This window comes from Silurus meridionalis, chromosome 23 (assembly GCF_014805685.1).
Source record: "Silurus meridionalis isolate SWU-2019-XX chromosome 23, ASM1480568v1, whole genome shotgun sequence".
NCBI classification, from domain to species: Eukaryota; Metazoa; Chordata; class Actinopteri; order Siluriformes; family Siluridae; genus Silurus; species Silurus meridionalis.
In genome coordinates, this window is record NC_060906.1 from 6,599,020 (window position 1) to 6,624,100 (window position 25,081).

The following is a 25,081-nucleotide window of genomic DNA, read 5'->3' on the forward strand; positions in this document are numbered from 1 at the left end:
AGAATTAGATAAAAGAGACCAGTAGAAATTGAGTGAAGGATGCATTTAATGTACAAACACTAGAGACATTACATTCATAAAATTAAATAAAGATTTAAAAAAAAAAAAAAGTGCTCTTGCCCTAATCCCCGTTACCTACCACTGAAATTGGCAGGAGTGTGTGAGAACCAGGACAAGTTGCTGTGCTGCATTGTAGCACCCTTATCAGGGTGGCTGGGATGCAGTACTGCTGATTTGTGAGATAAGAGTTTGTAAGTCCTGCAGTCTTGGCGTTACCCATTGTGGAACTGATGAAGCTTCACCCCCGATAGCCTGCAGTGCCCTCAGAGCGCTTTCGGCTGCCTGGAGGTAGCGCTCATACTCGTCCTGTTTACTGGTCTCCTGGCGTGGCCGCTTGGCACATGGCTAAAAGAAGAGCACGAGGTTTGGAATTTAGTTTGTTGTAGTGTTAGCTAGAGGTCATGAATTAAATATGATTATATCAATTATATTTATAAATAATGAGGAAAAGTAAAGACGCTTTGAATAAACAGCACGTAGTGTCAGTGATTCACCTATAGAGGCACTGTAAAGCGCAACCCGAAAAACTATCGGTGCCAATTAATTTGCAATATCCGCGTTTCTGCGACCTTTCCATCAATGTAAAGGGACCACCACAGAGCAGATATTTGGGAATTGGATACATTTTTTATGCAGTAGAGGTACGGACATGGTTCTGTGCGTGAAAATTGGAATTTGAACTGTTGTAACTCTGGGACCATCGGTATTATCTTTGCAGTGCTAGATAATGGGTTTAGACCAGTGCACATACTTAGACTTCACAAATTCTTACATATCTATAAAATAAAATATAAAAACAGTTGTTGGTGTGTGACAATCCCAGGAGATCAGCAGCTTCTGTGGTACAGAAGTCAGTGCACTCAGTGCTGAACCTAAGCCAATGATTTGCTGTTTTTATACAGACGACACACCTCAGATATTTCAGCAGACATCTTTTCTCCGCTCTCCAGTCTATCATTGTGTCTTTCTATCACAGCTGCTTCAGCCCTCAGTCTCTCCATATGGACCCCTGCAGCCTGCTGTTGGCTTGGGATGACCTGCAGAAATAATCATGTAGTCACGTTCATCTCCAGCACTTTGAGAACAAATGATAGCATGTTGGCACGTGCGGGCGTTGCATTGCATACTTTGCTGAGAAAGTTCACCACTTTGCTCTTTATCTCCTCTGTGCTCAGACTTTGAGAAATGATCTCTTCATGACTGGTGGCCTTTGCATATATAAAAATAAAAGAAAGAAAGCATGAAACACGTTAAACCCCAAATGCATTCGAGCATAAGGAATATTTCTGTTTATTTATAAATTTTAAGAGCCTCGAACCTCAGCAAAAGTGCCAAAGGCCTCCAGTGTGTGCTGATGGAGCAGCCAAGACTCGTGACTCAGCAACGTGCTGAACAGAGCGCTGAGTTTGGGCAGCACCTGGAACTGGATGCAGCAGGGAAACACAGTTATGCTCAGTGAATCGGGCTTTTAATAATAAAGTGCAAAAATAGCAACTTCTTCATTTTAAAAAGTGTTGACTGCACTTTACTGGAAAAAGAAAAAAGAAAAAACGCAACAAAAAGTACACATTGGCATGTGGCATAAAAACTACTAAGAATAAATACTCAGTGGCAGGAGTAATATTTCTACAATTATGTAAAATAAATAAATAAATAAAATGCTCTTTTCATTACCAAAGTCGACTTTAATAAAGTGTCTGTCCACAAAACTTTATATACCTGAATATCACAAGGAACAAATACTTTCCCCATGGAGGCCAAATAATCCAAAGCAGCCAGCACCAAGTCCTCGTTGCATTTGTGGAGATTCAAGCCAGTGAGACAGGAAAATCCCTAGAAACACCACAATTATCCCCTGCTGATATTCTGTACACGACAAATACATATTAACTAAATACTAAGCGTGTAACAGTACACAAAAGTCACGGTTCGGTTTGATTTCAGTAGAGATAAGGAGAAAGAAATGCATAGTTAATTATTATTAATACACTTTTTCCTTATAGTGATTAAATTGAGTAATCGATCAAATTGTCACAATGAAAAAATGAAATAGTTCACATTTGTTAAGACCCCATTTGGGAAATACAGATGTTTAACAGTGGGTGTGTGTTTTGCATTTAATTGTGCAGAATTGTCAGGGTTTTCTCCTTTTAAAAGAAATTCTTGAAGCTGGATAGAACTTGCTAAAGAATCCACAGCGCTAACGTTAGCGATAACCAGGAAGTGGCAGCGACAGTGACACTGCGCTAACTCTAGTTCCTTTTTATATACCCCCGGCAGTGTTGTGTATATTTTCAAGTTTAATAATAAAGACATTGGCACTACACGAGAGTGTGAGGCGAAGACTGAACAAAACTTGTGGTCCGCCACTGACCCAAATCCCTGTACAGAAAAGGTTATTATTAAGTATAAAGAGGAAAGAAAGAAAATAGATGACATGAAAAAAAAAAAAAAAGAACAATGAGGGGAAACCTGTTACCTGAACTATAGCCTGTGGTTCTAGACCTTTGATCAACTTCCCTGAAATGGACAGAAGCAGCTTGAGGGTGCACTGAAGAGAAGGATGGCTCTGAACCTACACAAGACACAAAATTACAGTGGTTTGTTTGTCAGTGCACCATTGACTAACACTTGCTAAAACACAGCATTGAGTGATCTCGATGTCTACTGTGACTTTTTAGATACAAAATACATTGGTAGAGAGTTTTGCTCTTTAACCTGGACAGCATCCATGCGAGTCCACATCTGATGAATGATATTTAGTGTTGTTGTCATGGTTTCAGTGTGCACAGGCTCCCCTCGAACCACCACCAATAAACAACTCAATGCCTTGTTCTGAACCAGGGAGAAATGAGAGTGAGAGATTTAAAACAGGAAACAAACAGTAAACATTTTGATCATTAATGAGATCAGCTCGATTACAACTTTGCATTCATGTTGTATTGGGGGTGGGAGGGTCTCCTGGTATAAGGTGATCACCTAATGATTTCTTTCTCTCAGGCTTTCTTGATCTTGATTCTTGACTCTAATAATAGTTTATTCGCAGGACATATTTAGCATGCGGATTTAAAATACATTCATTCGTCTATTCGTTCAACAATGCGTTATTTTAATGTTTGTGGATATTATGAGAGTCCTGCGCCGCTAAAAAGGAAAAGGGTGAAGGAAAAGAGCACTTAATCTTGTGATGCTGGTTTAGAGGTCTGTTTCACATCAATAAAATATCTTAAGTGGTTAAAAACAACATCTCCAATTTTCCCATGGCCTTAATCTGTTTTAGATTTCTATATCATCACTTTATCAAAGTTTGTTCAGGGTATGTTTCGAAGTACTGAATACAATACTGTAACCTTGCCATGGTTTTTTGTGTGTGTGTGTCATAAACTCATGTTGACAGATGTCCTGTTTCTACCACATGAAACCCAAAAAAGAAATCCCCCTTTAAACCTGTCTTGTGTATGACGCACGCACACATGACATATCTGGAAACCTTTTTGAATTTCGGAGAAAGATGAGAAGTTTCACATGCTTTATTAAACCAGTGATGTTCTTACCAGTGGGAGTATGTTCCTCAGTCTGTAGCCTGCACCATGCCAGGCATCCAGAGCCGCTCGGGCCCTGCTCAATAAATCCCTCTCCACACGAGCACGAGCATTCGAGCACAGACTACTGAGCAGAACGTGACTCCACACACACAAGTTCTCATCCCGAGATGGTGAGAAGCTTTCAACAAACTCCAACTAAGAGAAAACACACACACACACACACACACACACACACACACACACACACACACACACAAACAGTATCAACGTCATGTGGACTTCCTGTAACACAATTGCTTGCACTGAACAATTTGACGTAACTGCACTAATACAAATGCATCGGAGCACTAGACTGTGTTAGGGTGTGTACTTGGGGGGTGTTTGCATGGAAAACACTTGCCTGGTGGCTTGGAGTCATAAGAAATATCAGGCGTCGTAGCAACAAACCCAAATGAGTCAGTTGACCGTTCACACTTGGGCATGACTTTATCTAGAAATTTAAAGGAACGAGAAAGTGCGTCACATGTGAGAAAATTCAGTTTCTAATTGAATAAGGAATGGACAAAATCGAAACATCTCACAAATCAAAAATTCCAGAGAAAGAACAGCCTCTGGAATATGTTGTCATGTCTAAGAGCCTTATCACCAACTGCGTGTTCCTTGGGGGTTGTGGCCTGGACTTTGTCTTGGCCATTTCAAAACCTTCTGATAAGCTTGTGTGTTTGGGATCATTGTCCTGTCCACATCAGGAATCATTTTAGGAATATTCTGTAATAAAGTTGCCTAAATAACTCCAAGTTCCTCATGTCATGTGACTGCAAAACAAATTCAAACCTTCACACCTCCACCACCATGCTTCACAGCTGGTAACAGGTGTTTGGTCATCATATGCCCAGTGAATACTAGAGTGCTGGGAAGAGAACTCATTGAGTGTTTACCTGAAATTCACTTGAAGACAAAAGCGAAGGCAACATGTCCCAAGAACTAGCGGGAAGTGAAGACAGTTGTAGCATCACCAGGGAGAAAACCCATTGTCTAGTCATGTCTTGGGGTTCCGGCTAAATACTACAATTGTAATTTTTTTTTTCTTAAAAAAAAAAGTCAAAATGATTGATTGTTGACTCTTTTTCTTTGGCATCCTCACACACCCAGAAGTTTAGATCTCCAGGCCAAGCACTACAGGTAAGATTAGCATGGACGTACAGACAGGTGTCCGATTCCCAAAACAGATTTGACACCAATTGTCACCTCTGTTGGAGTGTTGGTGAAACAGAGAGCTTAATCCTGTCGCTCCCGGGAGAGATTTCCAAAATCACTTTGAGAGCACAGAAAGAAAGGTCACATTCAGCTGCTTGCACTCACCAGGTGAGCTGTGAGGAGAACGTGGTGTAGACACAACTCAGCCGTACCAAATCTACACGTGCGTACATACAAAGAGGGAGAAAGTTCGGGAATCAACAATCCATTCAAAAACATATAAATAATGAAACTTCTTTTGAAAACTGGTTATGTGCTTGAGGTACAGAAATCTGTTAACTTGGCTCTATACCGTAATTATCATCTGAATTCCCATTCCAGAACTATACCATAATGTTCTGCCACTATATGCTTCAAATAATCAAACACGATCGCATTTTACACCCACAGTTGCCCGTCAACTAATCACAGACAATCTTGGGAAAACATTTCATAACCCCCAAAAGCTTGACTCATGAAAAAAAACCCACCTTGAGTTCATATAAAGTTGTTTACTAATGAAAAGCATACTGAACATACTTTGACGTGCATCTGACTCAATGTGAGCTTTGGAAACTTTGCAGCCACTGCTGGGTGTGCACACACTTACCGTGCCAGGAAGCACCAGATGTCAGTGGCTAATATGGCTGCCTGGGTGTCTGACTGGAGCACAGCGCCCAACAATGACCGCTCCTAACAATGATGAGGAGAGACAGCGAGACCACACATCACTACATGCGCAGATTTTTCATCCATACATCCATTCATTCCTGTCTAGGCAGTGAGCAGATCAGATGCCCAATGCATTTCCTGCATAGGATACATGTGCTCGATTACATTATATCCAGGGGTATACATACAACCCCTATTCCAAAAAAGTTAGGCCACTGTGTTAACTAAATAAAAACCCCTTATGTTATTCACAATAGAAAACATTGTTTTAAATGCAGTGATGCCTCAGGGCCATCAGGGTACATTTCCTCAAGTGAAACATTCAGTCATGATACTGTTAGAGAAATTAGTGCATGGGCTCATTAACACTTCCAGAAACACTTCCAGGAATTAGCACAGTTATATCCTCTCTGGGCCAAAGCGCTTTTAAAATGTACTAAGGCAAAGTGGATAACTGTGGTCAAACTAAGTAAATTTTAAATTGATTTTAGAAAACCATGGCCACATCCTCTGGACTAAAGAAGAGATATAGGAGTTGGTATAGGAGTGCATCAGTGCCTGTGGAATGGGCAGCTTGACTATATGGAAAGGCTACATGAATGCTGAACGTAATATATTTAGGTTTTAGAGCAACAAATGATTTCATCCAGAAAATGTCTTTCAGGGAAAACCTTGCGTATTTAAGCAAGACAATGGTAACTGCATTTTGCATCTATTACATTATCATGACTTTGTAGAAGAGTCCGGGTGCTGAACTGACCTGCTACTAAGTGGTAAACATGGCCCTGTAACAACTTTTTTTGAGGGGAGTTTTACCCCTTAAAATGGTACATATTCTTACTTTAAACATTTTGGGTTTTTTCTATTGTGAATAAAAAAATGGATGAAATATGTATTTTATGAGACAAATCATTCCATTCTGTTTTAATTTACATTTTGCAACTTGCCCCAACCTTTTAGGAATTAGGGTTTAGATACAGAAATATGTTTGTGAATACCCTCTACAGGAAGGCAGTAGTGTACTAACCAGCTTCGGGAAGTGTTGAGCAGGCAGTGCTGCCACACAGCCACACAGATACACACATAAATGCTGGTGCAGGCTTACAGTGGCCTGAGCCTGGCCGTGAATCATCACCCCAGGCAACCGTACAGGAACAGTCCGCTCTACCAGGCAGTGACGGAAACTCAGAAAAACCGCCTCAAAGATGGACAGCCTGACAGAAACGTTGCATGTGGTTGATGTGAAATACGTACATAATAATGGATAATAGCCTCTGTCTTAAAGGTTAAATGCACACCTGTGTGTTTCCTCTGAGAACTGACTGCCATCGTACCAGAGACACAGCGTCTCGTCTGTCTGGGTGCCGAGCTTCGCCAACACGTTCACCAGCAGGAGACACTGTGGCAGAGCGAGCTCTGGACTGTTCTCTAAACGCAGAGCGAGACAACAGACTCTTAGTGAATGCTAAAAACGATCACATAGTTATAAAATAAACATTTTCCACAACAAAAGGAGCATATAGAACTTAAAGAACACATAGGGTGAATAAAGGCGAATGTTCTTCATCACAACATTTCTTATAAAAATATCTTACAATATAAAATATATATCTTACAATAAGGCTGAGATTATTACTAGCCCATTGTCCTGATGGAAAAAAAGCAAAGGATACATATTTAGCAGACGGTCATGACTGACCTGTGGAGTTTAAAACTCTCATGTACGCACAAGCAAAATATATCCAACTCAAGGACACAATGTGTCCCTGGCTGACAGCAATAGCATTATATTAATGACAAGAGACCTCGTCTCTGACCGAGCTATTCACAAATATTTTCCTGCTGGCATCCTCCTTTTCCTGATTCTATTCGAAGGACATGAAATATCTCAACAAAGTCATAAGAGCTAGTGCTGCATTCCATGGTTTGTAGTTGATGCCTTACTCTGGGCCGGGGTCAGAACGCACTCGACAAAAGACCTCATGGGTAAAAGCTGTGTCAGCATAGCATCCAGGGGAACCAAAACCACACTGCTCAACTCTTCAACCAGGCCAATGGGCACAGACGGGGCAGAGGCACAAGGAGGAAATTTACTGAAGAGGGAAATGAGAGAAAGTGAGATAAACAAGATTAAAAGAGGATGTGAGAGAGGAAGAAAACAAAGGGGTAACAGAATATGGTAATAATAAAAATAAATACAGTTGGCCAAAAAGCTGACTGAACAGTTCTACACAGCAAAGGATTTATGTAGTGCTACTTATAAAACCAACTTTCTAAAAAGTTGAAACACTGTGTAAAGTGTAAATAAAACCAGAATGCAAGGATTTGCAAATCGCATACATCCATATTCTATTCACAATAAAACAGGGGGGAAAAAATAAAATGTTTTAACTGAGAAAATATATATATATATATATATATATATATATATATATATATATATATATATATATATATATATACCATTTTAGAGATAAAATAAGGTCTTTTTAAATTTGATGGTTGCAAGATCAAAAATGAGCCATGTTTAACAAGCCAGATGATCCCTCTCCTCTTTAGTCCAGAGAACGTGGTGTTCATGGTTTTTGGACCAGAGAGGATGGTGGCATTTCTGGATCATGTTCAAGCATGCCTGCTTTTTTGCATTATAGAGATTTTATGGATGACATGGCAAACTGTGTTCACAAACAATGATTTCTGGAGGTGCTATTAAGCGTGTTTTTTTCCCAGAAATCATTTCCATTACAGTATCCATTTAATGCAGTGCCGCCTGAGGGTGCAAAGATCACAGGCATCCAATAGTGAGTCTCATTGTTTTGCAATTTTATCTTGAGAAACATTATTTTGTAAATGTTTCACAAACTGTAGACACAATCGAAGACTGGTGAAGCTCCACTCATCTTTACTTCGAAGATACCTTTTTTTTTTAAATACACTATTCATAACCAATTATCTTACTACACTTTTGTCAATTAGACTTATTAGTTGCAAATGTTTCTCCAACTGTTACATTTTCATAACAAATTTTTTCCAGACTTTGGTTGCTAAATCCCAACTTTTTGAAAACGTGCTGTAGCCACCAAATTTTATTATTATTCCCTTGAAATTCTACATTTCCTCAGTTTCAACTAATATGTTTTATATGTTCTAGTGTAAATAAAATATGGGTTTATGAGATTTGCAAATGATTGTTTTTATTTACATTTTACACAGTGTTTCAACTTTTTTGGAAATTCGAGTTAAATTAATACTGAGATTACCTGAGGACTTGCAGGTACAGCAGGTGAAAACGACCACAGAACTTTGAAAGAAATGGGTTAAATTCCTGTAAAAAAAAAAAAAAAAAACCTGTTAGATAACTATCACCAATGAATAGTTGTAATATGTTATATGTAGCCATGGGCTTGTCAGCTGGTACCTTTATGTAATGGACCAAAGTGTTGGCAAAAAATCTGCACATTTTTGTGGTTTTCTGAAAAACCTTGTATTCGGTGCACCTCACAAATTCCTTTTAAAAGAGTGAAAAAGAGTAAAAAAATTGGATTAGTTTCAAACACAATATTCAACCTTGGCTTCATTGTATGACACTACAGACACAGTAAAGTCCACACAACAAATCCAATCAAATTAAAGTCAGAGCTCTGTCCACTCTAGGACATTCACAGGGTTGTCCCTAAGCCACTGTGTTGTCTTGGCTGTGTGCTTAGAGTCGTTGCCATGTAGGAAAGGTCTGAGATCTGAGGTCCTATGTGCTGTGGAATAGGTTTTTATTGAAGATATCTCTGTACCTCATCACCTCATGAGCAGTGCCTGGTTTCCTCCAGACATAACGTTTAGAATTGAGATCAAACAGTTCATTCTTGGTTCCACCTGACTGTGGTTTTTGCACTGAGGAAAGTCTTCTGTCTAGCCACTCTGTCATAAAGCCCAGATCAGTGGAGGTCTGCAGTGATGGTTGTCCTTCTGGAAATTTGTTCATTTCCACACAGGCTCTTCAGAGCTCAGTCAGAGTGCTCACTGCACCACCAGTGACCTAAGGCCCTTCTCCCTAGATTGCTCAGTTTGGCTGGGCGACCAGCTCTTGGAAGAGTCTGATGGAGTCCGCAGTGCTTTAAGGAATCTTTAGTGTGGCAGAAATGTTTTGTAGCATTGCTCAAATCAACAACCCTGTCTCTGAGCTCTGCAGCCAGTTCCTATGAGCTCATGCCTTGGTTTTTGCTCTTATTGTCAACTGTGAGGCCTTCGATAGAGAGGTGTGTGTCGTTCCAAATCATGTCCAATAACCTTTTCTACAGGTAGACTCCAGTCAAGAAAATTAGGAAGCACCTTAGCTCATTTTCAAGTGTAGCTGCAAAGGGTCTGAATAATAATGTAGATGTGACATATCAGTTTCTTAATAAATAAAAAAATACAGACATTTCTAGATTCCTGTGATCACTTTTTGAATAATTGTAGGCTGCAACATAGTAAAATTGAAAAAAGGGCATAGAGTGTGTGTATGTACAGTACGGTGAAACAGTCTGACAGTGAGAACTCACCAGCACTACTACACTCTATTGTATTGAGCGCAAGACTTAGAACATTTCGAGCGTTTCTGTACCTTCAAATCCGACTGTTGCATCTGCTCGGCTATCTCCAGAGAATTCCGCACCGAGGACAGCAGGTCCTCACACAAACACGGTACGAGGTCGCTGTGTCGCAGTCGCTCCTCCACCAGAGACTGGTACTTCACGCTTTGCCTGGAAACGGGAGGTTAATGAATTCTGGACAAAAGGATGGAAATTCCAAATGAAGCCCCTTCATAGTCATAGATTCATAGATTATATTGGTGCTGCGGCCATGAGAGAAATTTCGTTTGTATGACATGAAAGCGAAACTTATAAATGGGTTTAAAAAAAAACATGATTAGTCCTATAAAAAGTCCAGACAATGGAGAGTTTTACTGGCATTTTTTAAAGATTGAGTTTTCAGGGCCAGTTCATACCGGACGCATTGTGTAAACAAGTTTCAGTCAACAGCTGCTTCAAAGGCACGTCGAACTCGACCCCCAAACTTCCACATTGCCCTTGTGTCTATTCTCTATTCGCTTAATTTTCATTGTGTACAAAAAAAAGGGGGGACAGAAAATAAACAAAAGTTGTAGCAATGAGAGGTTGGTGTTTGGGTGCGTTTATATTCGGTGGAATGTGAACATAGATTTCTCCATCTTACTGACTAGGTGTATGACATAATGCTGTAATGTGAGCAGTGTGACCTATAAACTGCCATTTATACAGGTGAGCGCAATTACTAGATGTAAGTGTTTAATGGGCTCGGCTGAGGGGGTGTGATGATTCTCAAACTGCTCTCATGTTTCCTCTGTTTCAGCCAGTAGAGGGGATCTTGATCATCAATTATCTAATCTTTTTTTTGTATTATTATTCTATTTAAAATGCATTTTCAGTTCAAAACAAAATTATTTAAAATGAAAGTAAATTAGGCAATGGTCACAGCAATTTGGGTACATTTTACTCACTTGATGATAAACCTCCATGTGTTAGCATGCAAAGCAATATCCAGATCAGATATGACTGTGCATATGTCCAGCAACGTGTGAATCACTGCCCAAGAAAAACAAAAATGTTACTGTCGTCCTATAAAAACATACAAATCAAAGCTTCCCCTGAATCCATCAGGAGACTCCAGACTGTAACTAACTACCTTTTGCGCAAGTTCCTCTGGAATCATGAAATAAAAAGCTACGTGCATAGCACTCAAAGACATACCTGTGACTAGATCAGATATTTCTTCTTCAGAGGCATTGTTCTCCAGGCTGATCTTATCCAGCAGCTCCATCAGGCCCTTTTGGAGGGAGTAGGCTTCTCTGAACAGGCCCTGCAGCAGGTCTCCTACTAGTGACAGTCTCCCACCGTACACAACCTCACTATCCTACAAAACACACTGCTGCATCAGTTCACGTGCACTTCTTACACAACAGCAATCTGCTAAAGTTTGGCTTCCACTGAGTTTTTTTCCCCTCTGTTCCCCCTCCATCACAGTTAGCTGCTAACTTCTATTTCTCTCTCAAACACACATAAGATGAAAAACAAGGCTTGAAAAAGTACCAATATTTCACATTACTGTCATTCAAATTCTGAGCCTATTCAAACTGACTAAGATTTTCAACAGAACCACTGCAAAGTGTAGGATTTGGGAAGTACCTTGCAGTGCTGGAAGGTGTCCTTCAAGACGTGGAGGACACAAGGGGGAAGGGAGCGGATAGAGTCCAGGGACGTAGCCTCGCCGAGAACACACACGCGACGTACGCACGCAGACAGCGCTTCCAGTGTCTTCACCATCATCTACACCCAAACACGTTACAAAGCAGATTCATTTCACATCTTATTAACAATGCAGCCTGCAGAAGATGTCATCAGGGTGACCAGACCAGACCAGACCAGACACACCATCCAACATCCACCACAAATCCGCTAACACCCCATTAATACCTGCAAAATGCTCCTGAGGAACGTGTGTAGCTCCGGGTTCTGGCTAGTCAGGTCTCCAATATGCCTGGCAATCTCCTCCAGAAATCCAGTGAACATCACCTCAACCTGTGGCATGAGACACATGTCCACATACGAAGATTAAAAGCAAAATGTCCGTCATCAGGTAAAAGAACACACACATTTGGGGAATGAGAGTCCGAGACCTTTTTACCTTAGGCAGGATTTTGGAGAAACATTCTTCCTCGAGTTCTGATGGAGGGACATGGGGAAGGAACATGTCTACAATAATCTGTAGAACATCTGCAAATATAAACCACCAAAACATGATCAGATCACATAAAAAAGCTTATAGTTAAATCATCATCAAAAGCAATCCAACACTTTTAGCACTTACTGGTGTGCTCATTCCAGCTGTTCGTGTTCTGATGAATGGAGTACAAGAGTCAAGGAATCAAGCTTCCAAATATAAATTGTGCTTAAACAGTATTATGACAGCTATAAAGGGAAAAGTCATTTAATCTGCGGTTATACAGTCTTGTGTGATTATACAGTATTGTGTGATTATATAGTGTTTCGGGATTATACAGTGTTGTATTGTGTTGTGAGATTACAGTGTTGTGCAATTATGATTATACAGTGGTGTGCGATTATGATTATACAGCGGTTTATACAGCGGTGTATACAGTGTTTTGTGGGATTATAATTAGACAGTGTTGTGGGATTATGATTATACAGTATTGTAAGATTTTGATTATATAGTGTTGTGAAATTATGATTATACAGTGGTGTGTGATTATACAGTGTTGTGGGATTATGATTATACAGTGGTGAGTGATTAGACAGTGTTGTGGGATTATGATTAGACAGTGTTGTGGGATTTTGATTATACAGTGTTGTGAGATTATGATTATACAGTGGTGTGTGATTATACAGTGTTGTGGGATTATGATTATACAGTGTTGTGAGATTATGATTATACAGTGTTGTGAGATCATGATTATACAGTGTTGTGGGATTATGATTAAACAGTGTTGTAAAATGTTGATTATACAGTGTTGTGAGATTAGACAGTGTTGTGGGATTATGATTATACAGTGGTGTGAGATTATGATTATACGGTGCTGTGGTATTATGATTAGACAGTGTTGTGAGATTATTATTATACAGTGGTGTGGGATTATGATTATACAGTGGTGTGTGATTACACAGTGTTGTGGGATTATGATTATACAGTGTTGTAAGATTTTGATTATACAGTGGTGTGGGATTATACAGTGTTGTGGGATTATGATTATACAGTGGTGTGTGATAAAACAGTGTTGTGGGATTATGATTAAACAGTGTTGTGAGATTATGATTATACAGTGTTGTGGGATTATGATTATACGGTGGTGTGTGATTATGATTATACAGTGTTGTGAGATTATGATTAGACAGTGTTGAGATTATGATTAGACAGTGTTGCGAAATTAGTGTTGTGTTATAGTGTTGTTTAACTATACAGTGTTGTGGGATTATGAATAGACAGTGTTGTGAGATTATGTGTTGTGGAAGCCGAAAAGTGTTGTGGGATTATGATTAGACAGTGTTGTGAAACTAGACAGTGCTGTGTTATAGTGTTGCGGGATTATACAGTGTTGTATTAAGTTGTGTGAAGTAAAGGATATGAGAAGTCTGGGCAAGACCTCCTTCAGCTGTTGTTCACATGTATCCGGGCTCCACTGCATCACCTCCTCTAAAAGTGTTGTTTGAGACATCGCCGGAACCTATAAAGAGGTGGGTGGGTGTCTGTCTGTCTGTCTGTGTGTCTGTCTGTGTGTGTGGGGAAATCACTGCATTAAGGCAGGAGAATGGAGTTAATGTGCACGCGGCTAATAACGCCTAGCTAACACATTTAACCAACTCATTCGAAACAAGACGTAAAAACGCAAAAAAAAAAATCAAACTTACCATTAAAGCATAACGAGACCTGATCAAATATGTAATAATATGTAAAAATAAAAATATATTATTGTTATTATTATTACTACTATAAACGCTGTAAACAAACCAGCGTCACTTCGTGGTTCAAATTGCCCCCCTCTACTCCAGGCACTGCGGACGAGTCCATTCAGCCACCATGAGAGGGGTGTGTAAGTGTGTGCGTGAGAGTGTATGTGTGACTGTATGTGTGATATTTTCGCTTGGAAATATATGCTAAATGTTGCTTGAAAATAACAATCGTTTTGCATAAAAAAAATCTGCACTATATCTAACTGACAGCTTAACATTTACCTATTAATACACTTCCTGTCGTTATAAAATGGTATGGCTAAAATATAAGCGCGCCCTCCTGGACAGTGACGTCATTCAGGCGCGCGTCTTTGATTGACTAGACTTACGTTATGGAAGTGTGTGTGGATACAATTATAAACTTTATACTCGCCAGTGACCCAACAATAAATAGTATTGATGGCTCTGGGATCTTGATGATGTTCTCCAACAAACTCAGAAACCTTCTCATACAATTGCACATTCAGTGGTTAAGATGATTGACTCAATAAAGCTGTAAATGAAGATGTATGGAAAGCAGTAGACCATCTTTGGTATAATGATTTCAGACTGTGTTTAATGTAGCATCAGAATCCTGGCAAGTCAACAGGTAATAGGTAACCTAATCATTAAGACCTTCTGAACCAAACAAACTGCCAAAGTCAATGAAAGTCAACGAAAAAGTTGTACCTGTATGATTGTATTTGTTGTTCAGCTGCCACGTGATTGGCTGTTTAAATAAGCTGTTGTGTGTATAATCTCAATTTGGTCCATTTTAGTTCCAGGTTGAAGCATTTTAACATTTTAAATGGTATAATGAGAACAGACAGTTAAGGCAAGCTACACAAAATGCCTTTCGACTGCTTGTATTGAAGTATTGAAGCAGTCAAAAGGCATTTTTAGGTTGAAAGTAAGACATTTTTAAATGTCATGCCAAATATTGGCTCATTTTGGATTTCATGAGAGCTACACATTCCAAAAAAGTTGGGACAGGTAGCAATAAGAGTCAGGAAAAGTTAAATGTACATATAAGGAACAGCTGGAGGACCAATTTGCAACTTATTAGGTCAACTGGAAACATGATTGGGTATAAAAAAGAGCCTCTCAGAGTGGCAGTGTCTCTCAGAAGTCAAGATGGGCAGAGGATCACCAATTGCCCCAATGCTGTGGTGAAAAATAGTGGAGCAATATCAGAAAGGAGTTATCATCATCTACAGTGCATAATATCATCCAAAGATTCAGAGAATCTGGAACAATCTCTGTGCGTAAGGGTCAAGGCCGATAAACCATACTGGATGCCAGTGATCTTCAGGCCCTTAGACGGCACTGCATCACATACAGGAATGCTACTGTAATGGAAATCACAGCATGGGCTCCGGAATACTTCCAGAAAACATCGTCAGTGAACACAATCCACCGTGCCATTCGCTGCATTTTTTCTGGGCCAAGGATAATTTAAAATGGACAAAGTGGAAAACTGTTCTGTGGTCAGACGAATAAAAATTTGAAGTTCTTTTTGGAAAACTGGGACGCCATGTCATCCGGACTTAAGAGGATAAGGACAACCCAAGTTGTTATCAGCGCTCAGTTCAGAATCCTGCATCTCTGATTCTGCACACGGACACTTTACACCACACCATACTGCACACGGACACTTATGGACACTTTACACCACACCAGACAGCACACGGACACTTTATGGACAATCAAAAACCACGCTTAAATTGTTTACTGTTCAACTGTTTAATATATATATATATATAGTTTTTATACTTTATTTTTCTGCCTTCTTTTTCTTTGTTTTATTTTTATTGTATTTTTTATTTTTTCAACCTATCCTATTCCCTCATGTCGGGCCGTCGTAAAAAGCATTTCACTGCATGTCGTACCCTGTATGTATGTGTATGTGACAAATAAAATTTGATTTGATTTGATGGTATGGGGTTACATGAGTGCGTGTGGCATGGGCAGCTTACACATCTGGAAAGGCACCATCAATGCTGAAAGGTATATCCAAGTTCTAGAACAACATATGCACCCATCCAGACATCGTCTCTTTCAGGGAAGACCTTGCATTTTCCAACATGACAATGCCAGACCACATACTGCATCAATTACAACATCATGGCTGTGTAGAAGAAGGATCCGGGTACTGAAATGACCAGCCTGCAGTCCAGATCTTTTACCCATAGAAAACATTTGGCACATCATAAAGAGGAAGATGTGACAAAGAAGACCTGAGACAGTTGAGCAACTAAAAGCCTGTATTAGACAAGAATGGGACAACATTCCTATTCCTAAACTTGAGCAACTTGTCTCCTCAGTCCCCAGACGTTTGCAGACTGTTATAAAAAGAAGAGGGGATGCCACACAGTGGTAAACATGGCCTTGTCCCAACTTTTTTGAGATGTGTTGATGCCATTAAATTTAATATCAACTTATTTTCCCTTAAAATTATGAATTTTTTCAGTTTAAAATTTTTGTCATCTATGTTGTATTCTGAATAAATAGTTCTAAAATTATTTTAAAAAACTATAGTTTTTCTAAAACTATAATAGCCTATAAAATCTCACAGAAAAGCATTTTATACAACCTCAATTTTAAAAACAGTTGGGCTTTGCAAATCTCATGAATCCATATTTTATTTTCAATAGCACATAGAAAGCACATCAAATGTTCCGTTTGTAAGAAAAACTTAAATTTGATGGCAGCAATGCGTCTCTAAAGAAATTGGGAAGGGTTAACAAAAGGTTTAAGAAAGTGTTAAAAAGAAACAGCGAACATCAGTGAAAATTAATAATGCATGCCTGTGATCATTTGGCTCTCAGGCACAATTGCATTAAAACAGGCATGATTCCGAAACCTGGGCTCAAAAACACCTTCAGAATCATTGTTTGTGAACACGATTGATCATGCCAAAAACAAAATAAAGAACATGATTCAGAAATGTCACCATCTTCTCTGGGACAAAGCTTTCAAATTGACTGGGGTGATGTGGAAAACCATCTGGCTTTTGATCAGTGCTCAGTTCAAAAACTGGCATCTCTGGGTGCATTAATGTCTATGGAATAGGCAACTTGCACATCTGAAATGCTGAAACATATATAAATGTTTTAGAGCAACATATGCTTGCATCCAGATTAAGTCTTTTTCATGGAAGGTCATAGCTCATTCCAACCTTGTGCAGGTCTACAATCTTGTCCCTAATGTCCTTTGACAGCTCTTGGGTCTTTCCCATTGTGGTGAAGAGTTTTGAATGGAAGAGGTTGATTCTGTAATAGGTGTCTTTCATTTTTCATATTTCACTATCAAATACAAATTAATTTATATATATATATATATATATATATATATATATATATAAGTTTTAGTATTGGTGTATTGGTGTTGGTATTAACGATGCCGGTCTTGAGATTACTTCATCCCTGCAGAAAATCATCTGAAAAAACCTAGGAATGCCTACACATTTTTTGTGGCTCAGATATTAAGGCCAATTCTGGTTTTGCCATTTCTATGTTATAGTGATTAGACTTGTGTTGAATAGAAAGAAGAGCCCTGGAATTCCCGTAGGTGAGTGAGAATTTGAAAGCAAAAACACCCCTTCATTAAACTGCATGAGGCTTCCTGTCTTCTCCTGCTTCCTGGCACATTAAAAGCTTCCTGTGATCCCTCCACTTACGAGAACACAACCTTGATTAGGTTATTGTAAGAAGTCTTGTTCTAAAAGGAGTTTTCTTCCTTCTTCCTGCCCCTCTACATGTATATTACTGAATTAAAATGATTCATTCAAGAATAAAATTACTAATAAACCACCTTTCAGTAAAAAAAACCAATTTTTTTTGCGAAAATATTTTTATATTTTTCAGGTTGACTTATTTTTATCTTTGTATATAAGTATCTTTGCAGGACTTATTTAGAGCCAAGAATTTTTCACAGTACCTACAGTTCCCTTCACTTATATAGGCACCCACTGTAAATATGAGCAAAGAATGCAGTAAAATATGTATGGATATCAAGCAATTGCAAACACAACAAAGGTTCATAAAAGATATATGGCTTAGTTAAATATATGTGCACCACAATCCTTGGGAATCTATAATTGAGTACTTTGTGCTACCAAAGAACTCTCCTTCTATAAAGCGTTGGAATACATGGCAAGGTATCTGAGACCATTCCTTCATACAGAAGCTTTCCAGATGATTCAAATTTCCAGGTCCATTCTGGCAGGCTCTCATCTTTATTTCACCACACACAGATTTTGTATCGGGTTTAAGTCCGGAGACTGGGATAGCCATGGGCCGATCATGTGTTTGTGGTCAGTTAACAATTTTTACGTTGGTTTTAATGTATCGTTTGGATCATTGCCCCACTGGAAGATCCATCCATGGCTGATTTTAAGCTTTCTGGCTGATCTAATATTGGTTGATATGTGATAGAGTCCAGGATGCCATGAATCCTAACATAATGTTCTCTGATTAAAAAAAAAACATGCCTGCCCCTCTACGTGCACCAAAGCCACCTAATTTGTTTATTGCCACAAAGCTCAGTTTTGGCTTCATCTGACCATTGTATCTGATCCTGTTTGAAGTTCCATTAATCTTAGGCAAAGTCGCATGTTTGTTATTCGTTTTTTTCTGAGTAAAGTCTTTTTTGCTTGAAACCCTTCCAAACTTGTGGTGATGTGAGACATCTGATTGTAGTTTTGAAGACTTTCTGGCCAAAAGCACAACTTCTGCAATTCCAACCATCCTCTTCACAGTGTGGTGAGACGATATAGATACACTTTTCCGGGTTGATTTATAAAAAAATGTCATTGATTGAAACTTTTTAAATGAATGTTTTAATACTACTTCTTATTTTAGTTATATATCAAAAGGTTAAAGAGAATTTTTTCACAGCATCATATCATTTGCTTGTTTAATTACGAAGGGTGCCAACATTAGTGGAGGGAACTGTATATGCAAATATACATGCATTCTTTAAAATCCTACAATTGAGTCATAATAATCCTATTTCCTATTTATCTGATTAAGTATAAATATAAGAACAACCCCTTAATCAGATGTTAATATTGTAATGGACCATCTCAGTATAGCATGGGACATTTAAATGATAATACAGAAGCTGACTGAGAGGTTTTAATATTGCGCACATTTCATTTAAAAACACTGAGTGAGCTAAAACAGTATATTTGACTTAATATTGCATTCCTGATATCTTTATTATTGGGATAATAAGTTTAGGCTAATAAAAGTCATGTTACGGGAAACGATGCAGTTAGCATGTGCCTATAAACCAGATAAGATCTGTTCAAGTCAAGTTCAAAAGCTTTTCAATTGTTCCCCGAAAGTGCTGGAACCCAGAGCTGGACGATGAGAGGAAGAGGAAGTTGCAAGCTAATTTGACTTGATTAAAGTGTCCATTCATGGAATCTACCACATTTATTTGATAAGAAATATTCGGAAATTAAAAAGAAAAAGTGACACAAAATTGATGCCAACGTGTGTCATTTGTACTTTTCCTGTCCCCCATGTAGACACACATTCTGCCATGGAGCCAGGATTTGTTTTTCAACGCACACTCACTTCCTTTATGAACTTCAACACATTGTTTAAGTCCCTGAGGACTGAAGACAGAGCCAGTCTTTATTGGTCTCATGCTAATAATCATTTTGTTTCCCCACAGAAACAAATATTGTTGAGAATAATAAAGTTGGAAATTTGCACACTGATGTTAAACAGATACGATGCCTAAAAAAATACTTTTTGCTGTCTTTTTTGTTGCCTTTCTTTTCATTCCATCGTGATCTCGTAGTCTTTGAAGACAGCTTCCAGTTTACCCACTGTGACCGCATGGTCAGCCTTTCCATAGCCCTAAAATAAACATAAAGACTACATGTCAAAACATAGAGTGTAGGAAAGCTATTTTTCTTTCTTTTTTAAATGTAATGTATATATTTTTAAAGTATAATTACTGTAGACTCTCCAAACACTCTTAGTTTCTTCTTGGTGCTGTCATGCTCTATCTTTCCTCCACCAAGGCAGGTACACTCCAGGCCTAGAGTGTCCATAGCAGGGCTCAACTTTTCAAAAATATTATCTAAAATAAGAGGGATAAGGCATTGTGTATTTGCCTGAAAAAAAAAATCTCTCAGAGCATTGAGATTGAGACAAACATTTAAATTGATTGCTGTTTTTTTTTTTTTCATTCCACAACGGCTGACAGAGGAGACAGATTTTTTATAAACCATTTATACTTTTGCCTTTTCTTTTCTGTCGAATTTGCACAAACACACACAATTCGCCTACATTTTAAATCCCCAGGAAAACCGTAATGCATGGGCAAAAAAATTCCAAAAAATGCAGGGAAACGATGTATGTGTGTGGCGAGATTGCATTTAAACAAATTACTAAACATTTCTCATTAGAACAACCCTTAATCAGATGTTAATATTGTGATGGACCATCTTAGTATAGCATGGGACATTTAAATGATAATAAAGAAGCTGACTGAGAGGTTTTAATATTGCCCACACTTCCTGGTGACTTCAATTGACTCGTTAATTTTTGGTCGTAATTTCTAGGTGTAGTTCATTTAGTCTAAAACTAATCCATGTAAAACTACTCCAAATGCTTCATCACTGTCTCTTTTTGACCCCAGGATGCTGCCGGCTGCAGGTTTTTGTTCCGTTTCTTCAACCTAAAAAGTATTTTGAAGGCCTTTTTTTATTTTTTTTTAAGATAAGCATATGTAAACACAATTAAAACCCAAACCCCCAACCCCAAACCTGTCAAAAAATCAGCATGATTAATTTCTGAACCACTTGAATATTGCTTTTAAAAATCTACACCTTTAAAAAGAGCTTTTAAAGCATGAAGTCTCTTGGGCCTAAACCATATTCTCACTAGGTCATGGCAGCAATCATTTGATTGAGGTGTGTGTGTGTGAGAGTGTGAGAGAGTGAGAGAGAGAGAGAGAGAGAGAGAGAGAGAGCGCATGCTGGACAACATAAACCCCATATAACTCTATGGACTGTAGCTGCCACTGGTTTGTGAGCTGTACTGCTTCCTTGCTGGTTCTTTCTTTTCTTTTCTTTCCTTTGTTTTTTTTTAAAGATCTAGAATGCAGGCTAGGTTTGTTAATACGCCAAGGCCAGATAATCTAAGTTAGTAAAGAGCAGCAGTGGTTAAACATTCACTGTATTATAACCCCAGTGGTGTTACAGCAAACCAACCCATGCACTTCCTGTTTACACACATCACTTACTGTGGTACTCAGCACTCTTTGTGCCTCTCACTATGTCTTTGTGTTCGGTTCCACCTTTAACCTTTATTCGCACTAAAATATATTTAAATTTGCCCTCCGGGTCGATTTCCACGTCTGGGACTTTACTCAGGCAGTCTGCCATGTTTCCTCTGCGCTGAGCCTGATCCTGCTGCTGCTTATTTCAGTCTCAAACCTCTTAAGGCTGGAACAATTTTGATTGGTTGGTCAGGGGAGCCTATGAAAAAGAAGAGGAGGCGGGACTTCCTGAACATTTACATTTGCAACTCTGGTTGACTTCTTTAGAAATACACTTGTTTGGTTTATGGTAGAGGTGCCGAAACCTTTTTTTTTACCAATATAAAGTACCTGTTAGGATGGTTTACTCTCTAGCTCAAAGGACCAAATGTAAGGGGGATGCTGAATGACCTGCTGCTGCTCAGTGTTCTGGCCTTTTATACTCTTGATGGAGAACAGTGCACTGTGATGTCAGAGGTAACTTATAATGAGTGGTAAACTGTGTATCTGCCTCTAGTGGTAAGGCGTGGAAATACAACTAAATGGTAATCTTTTTCTACAGTGCCAAAAATCGATCTGGATTGATAATGAAATTAAATGTTGTTTTAAATAAGACTGTATCATATTAAAATCTTTAAAAAGTTCCCCAGATTTATGATTTCGAATATTTAAAAACGAGTAAATAGAAAACAATGATTTGATCATATACAATTTTATTAGATTAATTAGATCCTGTTTATATTACAGTTGAGTTTATACACAATACAGCAGTATATAATGTGTACAGCAATATGATTGTAAAATCAATTACCTCTAATTCCAGACATGAAGCTGGTCCTGATTTTTTAAAAACAATGTTTTCACGTTTTGTGCTGATGACTTACTGACAAAGACAGGATATTATCTAAGTTTACACTTACAGAGGGCAGCCCTGCCAATGTTATTGCAGCTGTGCCAGTGGATTTTTCCCTAATTTTTTGTTTCGCTTTTTATATATGGCATAGTGGGCCTAAAAGTTGCCACAAGTCATCAATGCCAGACAGACCCGAATTTGGACATTTCTGTTTCATGGTAAACAGTTTACAGAATACTGATCCAGTTTTCCCCTCATTTAGTCTGCGTTAGAAGTAACAACATGAATATGTATCTACAGTACACTGCTGACAAAAATGTTCATCATAAAAGATTATCATATCGGATGCATATAACAAGCTGCAATTTTATTAATAGAAAACATGACATTAAATATTTATACTCATCATTTTTTCTTATATTTTGAATTGTGCAAGGTTTCACTTCAACTCTTAATACTATTACTATGACATTGCGACTATAGAAAACATCAGTATTAGAGAGAGATGCATCACAGACAAGAATCTTATACAATGAGAATGAATGTCATTAACAAGAACCCCGATGAACACAAATTAACATGTCTCCTTTCACTGTAGCCACGGCTGCACCGCCCGCATGCATCATCTTTAGCGCTTTCCCTTCATTTTTGTGCATTTTTTCCCCCATGCATTACAGATTTGAAATGAAGGCAATTTTTATTTTGTACAAATTATATGGGAAAGAAAACACAAAAGTAGAAATGGTTTGTTAAAACGCTTAACAACTGTTTTGGCCAACTTTTTCCTCACGATGTCCAGCTTTTATTGAAAACATTGTAATTGTATCTGCACCCAAATCAATTCCATCTCCTGTCAGTCAAACAAAAAACAGCTATTAATTCCACACAAATATATTTGGCTTTGTGCAGTTTGCTACAAAGGCTGTTTGCGAGCTCTGACTAATGCGCTGTTTTACTATCCAGTTAAAGGATGTAAAAATGCCAATGTTATTGTATGCCTGCTTGATGGCCCCAGCATCTGATTAGTTTAAGCAGCAGTTTCTCAGATGATTGGGAATAATTCAATACATATTCATGGACAAAAATATATTAAAATGTAAGTCAGTTATTCTGATAGAATTCAGGCCATATAGAATAAGGGCTTTGCTGGTCACTGGTGGTTAGTCCCTAATATTGGAACAAGGTTGGGCATTTAAAGAGCTACAGTGGGGTGGTATAAAAAAGGAGCTAACAAAGTCAAATTTAATCAAAAAGTTTTCAATTATTGGCAGATCCTTTAATTGTATTTTTTTTTAACTTTTAAAATATTTCACTGTATGATTTCTATTTTCCATGCAAACATTTCTGAGTGAAGCCTACAGTACTTTTTACTAGTCATGTGGGATAGTGTGCAATATCTGTGTCTGTGTCTGTGTGTGTGAGTCTGAGCTTCCTCTCCAAAATTTCCACTTACGATTTTCCCATTCAGGAAGCTTATCAGTGCCTGCCTGTCTGGCCATGACTTACATTACTAATAGTGTTATTATTAACATTTACAAAACTCTTGAAAATAGTAGACAGTGGTATTCTGATCTCAAAAATCCCCTCCACAGTAAAACAAAAAAAAGCAAAAGATGATAAATAGGTAATCTGTATGATGCATATTTTTTTCCAGGGTTCTGTAGCCTGTGTTATGCTGTGTCTTTAGATAGCTTTAAGGTCCGGGATTGGTGGTGCAGGGCAGGATGGTGCAGGGGTGGTGCATTATGATTTTTTTTTTCAGTACTGCTTCAAAAGTGTGTATATTACCGCCCGCATGCATCTATATACGTATTATAATATATTTAGACTTTCCGTATATTTAACTGAAGCTGCTTAATTGGAAAGCATCACTGTGAAATGGAAAATAACCTTTCTCAATAAGAGGAAGCCAGTACAAGTCTGAACAAACATTCTAAACAGGTCAAATAAGAACAAAGGTGTGAAGGGGAAAGGCCATGCACTAGTGAGAAAACTGAGGCTGCAAGCCAAAAAAAAACTTCACTGAAGTCAACTTTGGCCCAGCTATAAAAAGCCCATATGACTAAAGGGATGTCTCTGACTTTGTGTTATGTTATGAAAGCGATTTCTCCTACATTTTTTTATATGAAATTATTTTGCAGTCAGGCTTAGTTTATTCCTCATTTACACATGTATTGCATGTTCACATGCCTGTACTGCCAGGAAAAGTTGTTATGCTTACTCACATCCTGCTTATTTCCTGGAATTAATACATATAGTATTTGTGTAGATACTGTACAGTACTTTCCCTCCTATACACCCATTGAGACACGGAAACTAGAACATTGGATCAGTTTCAGAGGCTTATCAATATTATATACTGCTTTCAGAGGAATGGACATTGTTTTAAAGCACCTAAGCAAAAATTAATAGATGACAAATATATATTTATTATATTTATTTATCCCTATGAGCGAGCCAACGGCAAAATTGGAAAAGACAATCTCCACTGAGGTGGTATACAAAAGAAACCTTGAGAGGAACCAGACTCAAAAGTTCATCCATTTTCATCCTCCACATTAAAAGTCTATTCATTAGAGTTCCCCCATTTTGTTAAGGTTATCAACTTTACACTGGTGGACACTTGAATGTAAAACTGTTCATGTCACTTGCAGCCTTCAGCCATTATAGCAGACAGTTTGTATTAATCCATCTTCATAGTTCTCGAGTTTAACCTTTTACAGTAACCTCATGAATCTTGTGGCCGGAGAACGTCCTCAGCAGTTGCATCAAGAGGTTTCCATTGAAAAAGAACATCATCCAGAAATCAGGACGAATCAGGCAGGTCCAGAAAGGGGAAAGGGGAAAATCCGATGAGCTACAACAGTTTGCAGGACAAAACCTTTGTTGGAAAATCAACACAATAAAAAACTGAG

General features: G+C 38.4%; 2 protein-coding genes across 3 annotated transcripts; both read right to left on the reverse strand.

Annotated features, from left to right (window-relative positions):
• Positions 1-28: 28 nt before the first annotated feature.
• c23h1orf112 (chromosome 23 C1orf112 homolog) lies at positions 29-14,257 on the reverse strand. 2 transcript variants are annotated; one of them, XM_046836320.1, is made up of 25 exons: positions 13,952-14,257; positions 13,669-13,809; positions 12,396-12,435; positions 12,213-12,301; positions 12,002-12,106; positions 11,714-11,854; positions 11,279-11,441; positions 11,029-11,113; positions 10,114-10,252; positions 8,932-9,021; positions 8,774-8,838; positions 7,458-7,606; positions 6,812-6,941; positions 6,541-6,727; positions 5,452-5,534; positions 4,968-5,019; positions 4,006-4,095; positions 3,615-3,800; positions 2,779-2,895; positions 2,540-2,635; positions 1,780-1,893; positions 1,379-1,483; positions 1,188-1,268; positions 972-1,097; positions 29-405 (listed from the first exon to the last, which is right to left on the reverse strand). In XM_046836320.1, the coding sequence occupies exons 2-25, from the start codon at positions 13,756-13,758 to the stop codon at positions 205-207; spliced, it is 2,724 nt and encodes a 907-aa protein (XP_046692276.1). In that variant the 5' UTR covers positions 13,759-13,809; positions 13,952-14,257; the 3' UTR covers positions 29-204. The 2 variants fall into 2 exon arrangements, with proteins under 2 accessions (XP_046692276.1, XP_046692277.1); XM_046836321.1 differs by having other exon boundaries at positions 13,669-13,821.
• A 5,201-nt stretch (positions 14,258-19,458) lies between these two features.
• si:dkey-51e6.1 (uncharacterized protein LOC558617 homolog) lies at positions 19,459-21,754 on the reverse strand. The gene is made up of 4 exons (XM_046835716.1): positions 21,665-21,754; positions 21,299-21,533; positions 20,007-20,131; positions 19,459-19,905 (listed from the first exon to the last, which is right to left on the reverse strand). The coding sequence occupies exons 2-4, from the start codon at positions 21,438-21,440 to the stop codon at positions 19,825-19,827; spliced, it is 348 nt and encodes a 115-aa protein (XP_046691672.1). The 5' UTR covers positions 21,441-21,533; positions 21,665-21,754; the 3' UTR covers positions 19,459-19,824.
• Positions 21,755-25,081: the final 3,327 nt, after the last annotated feature.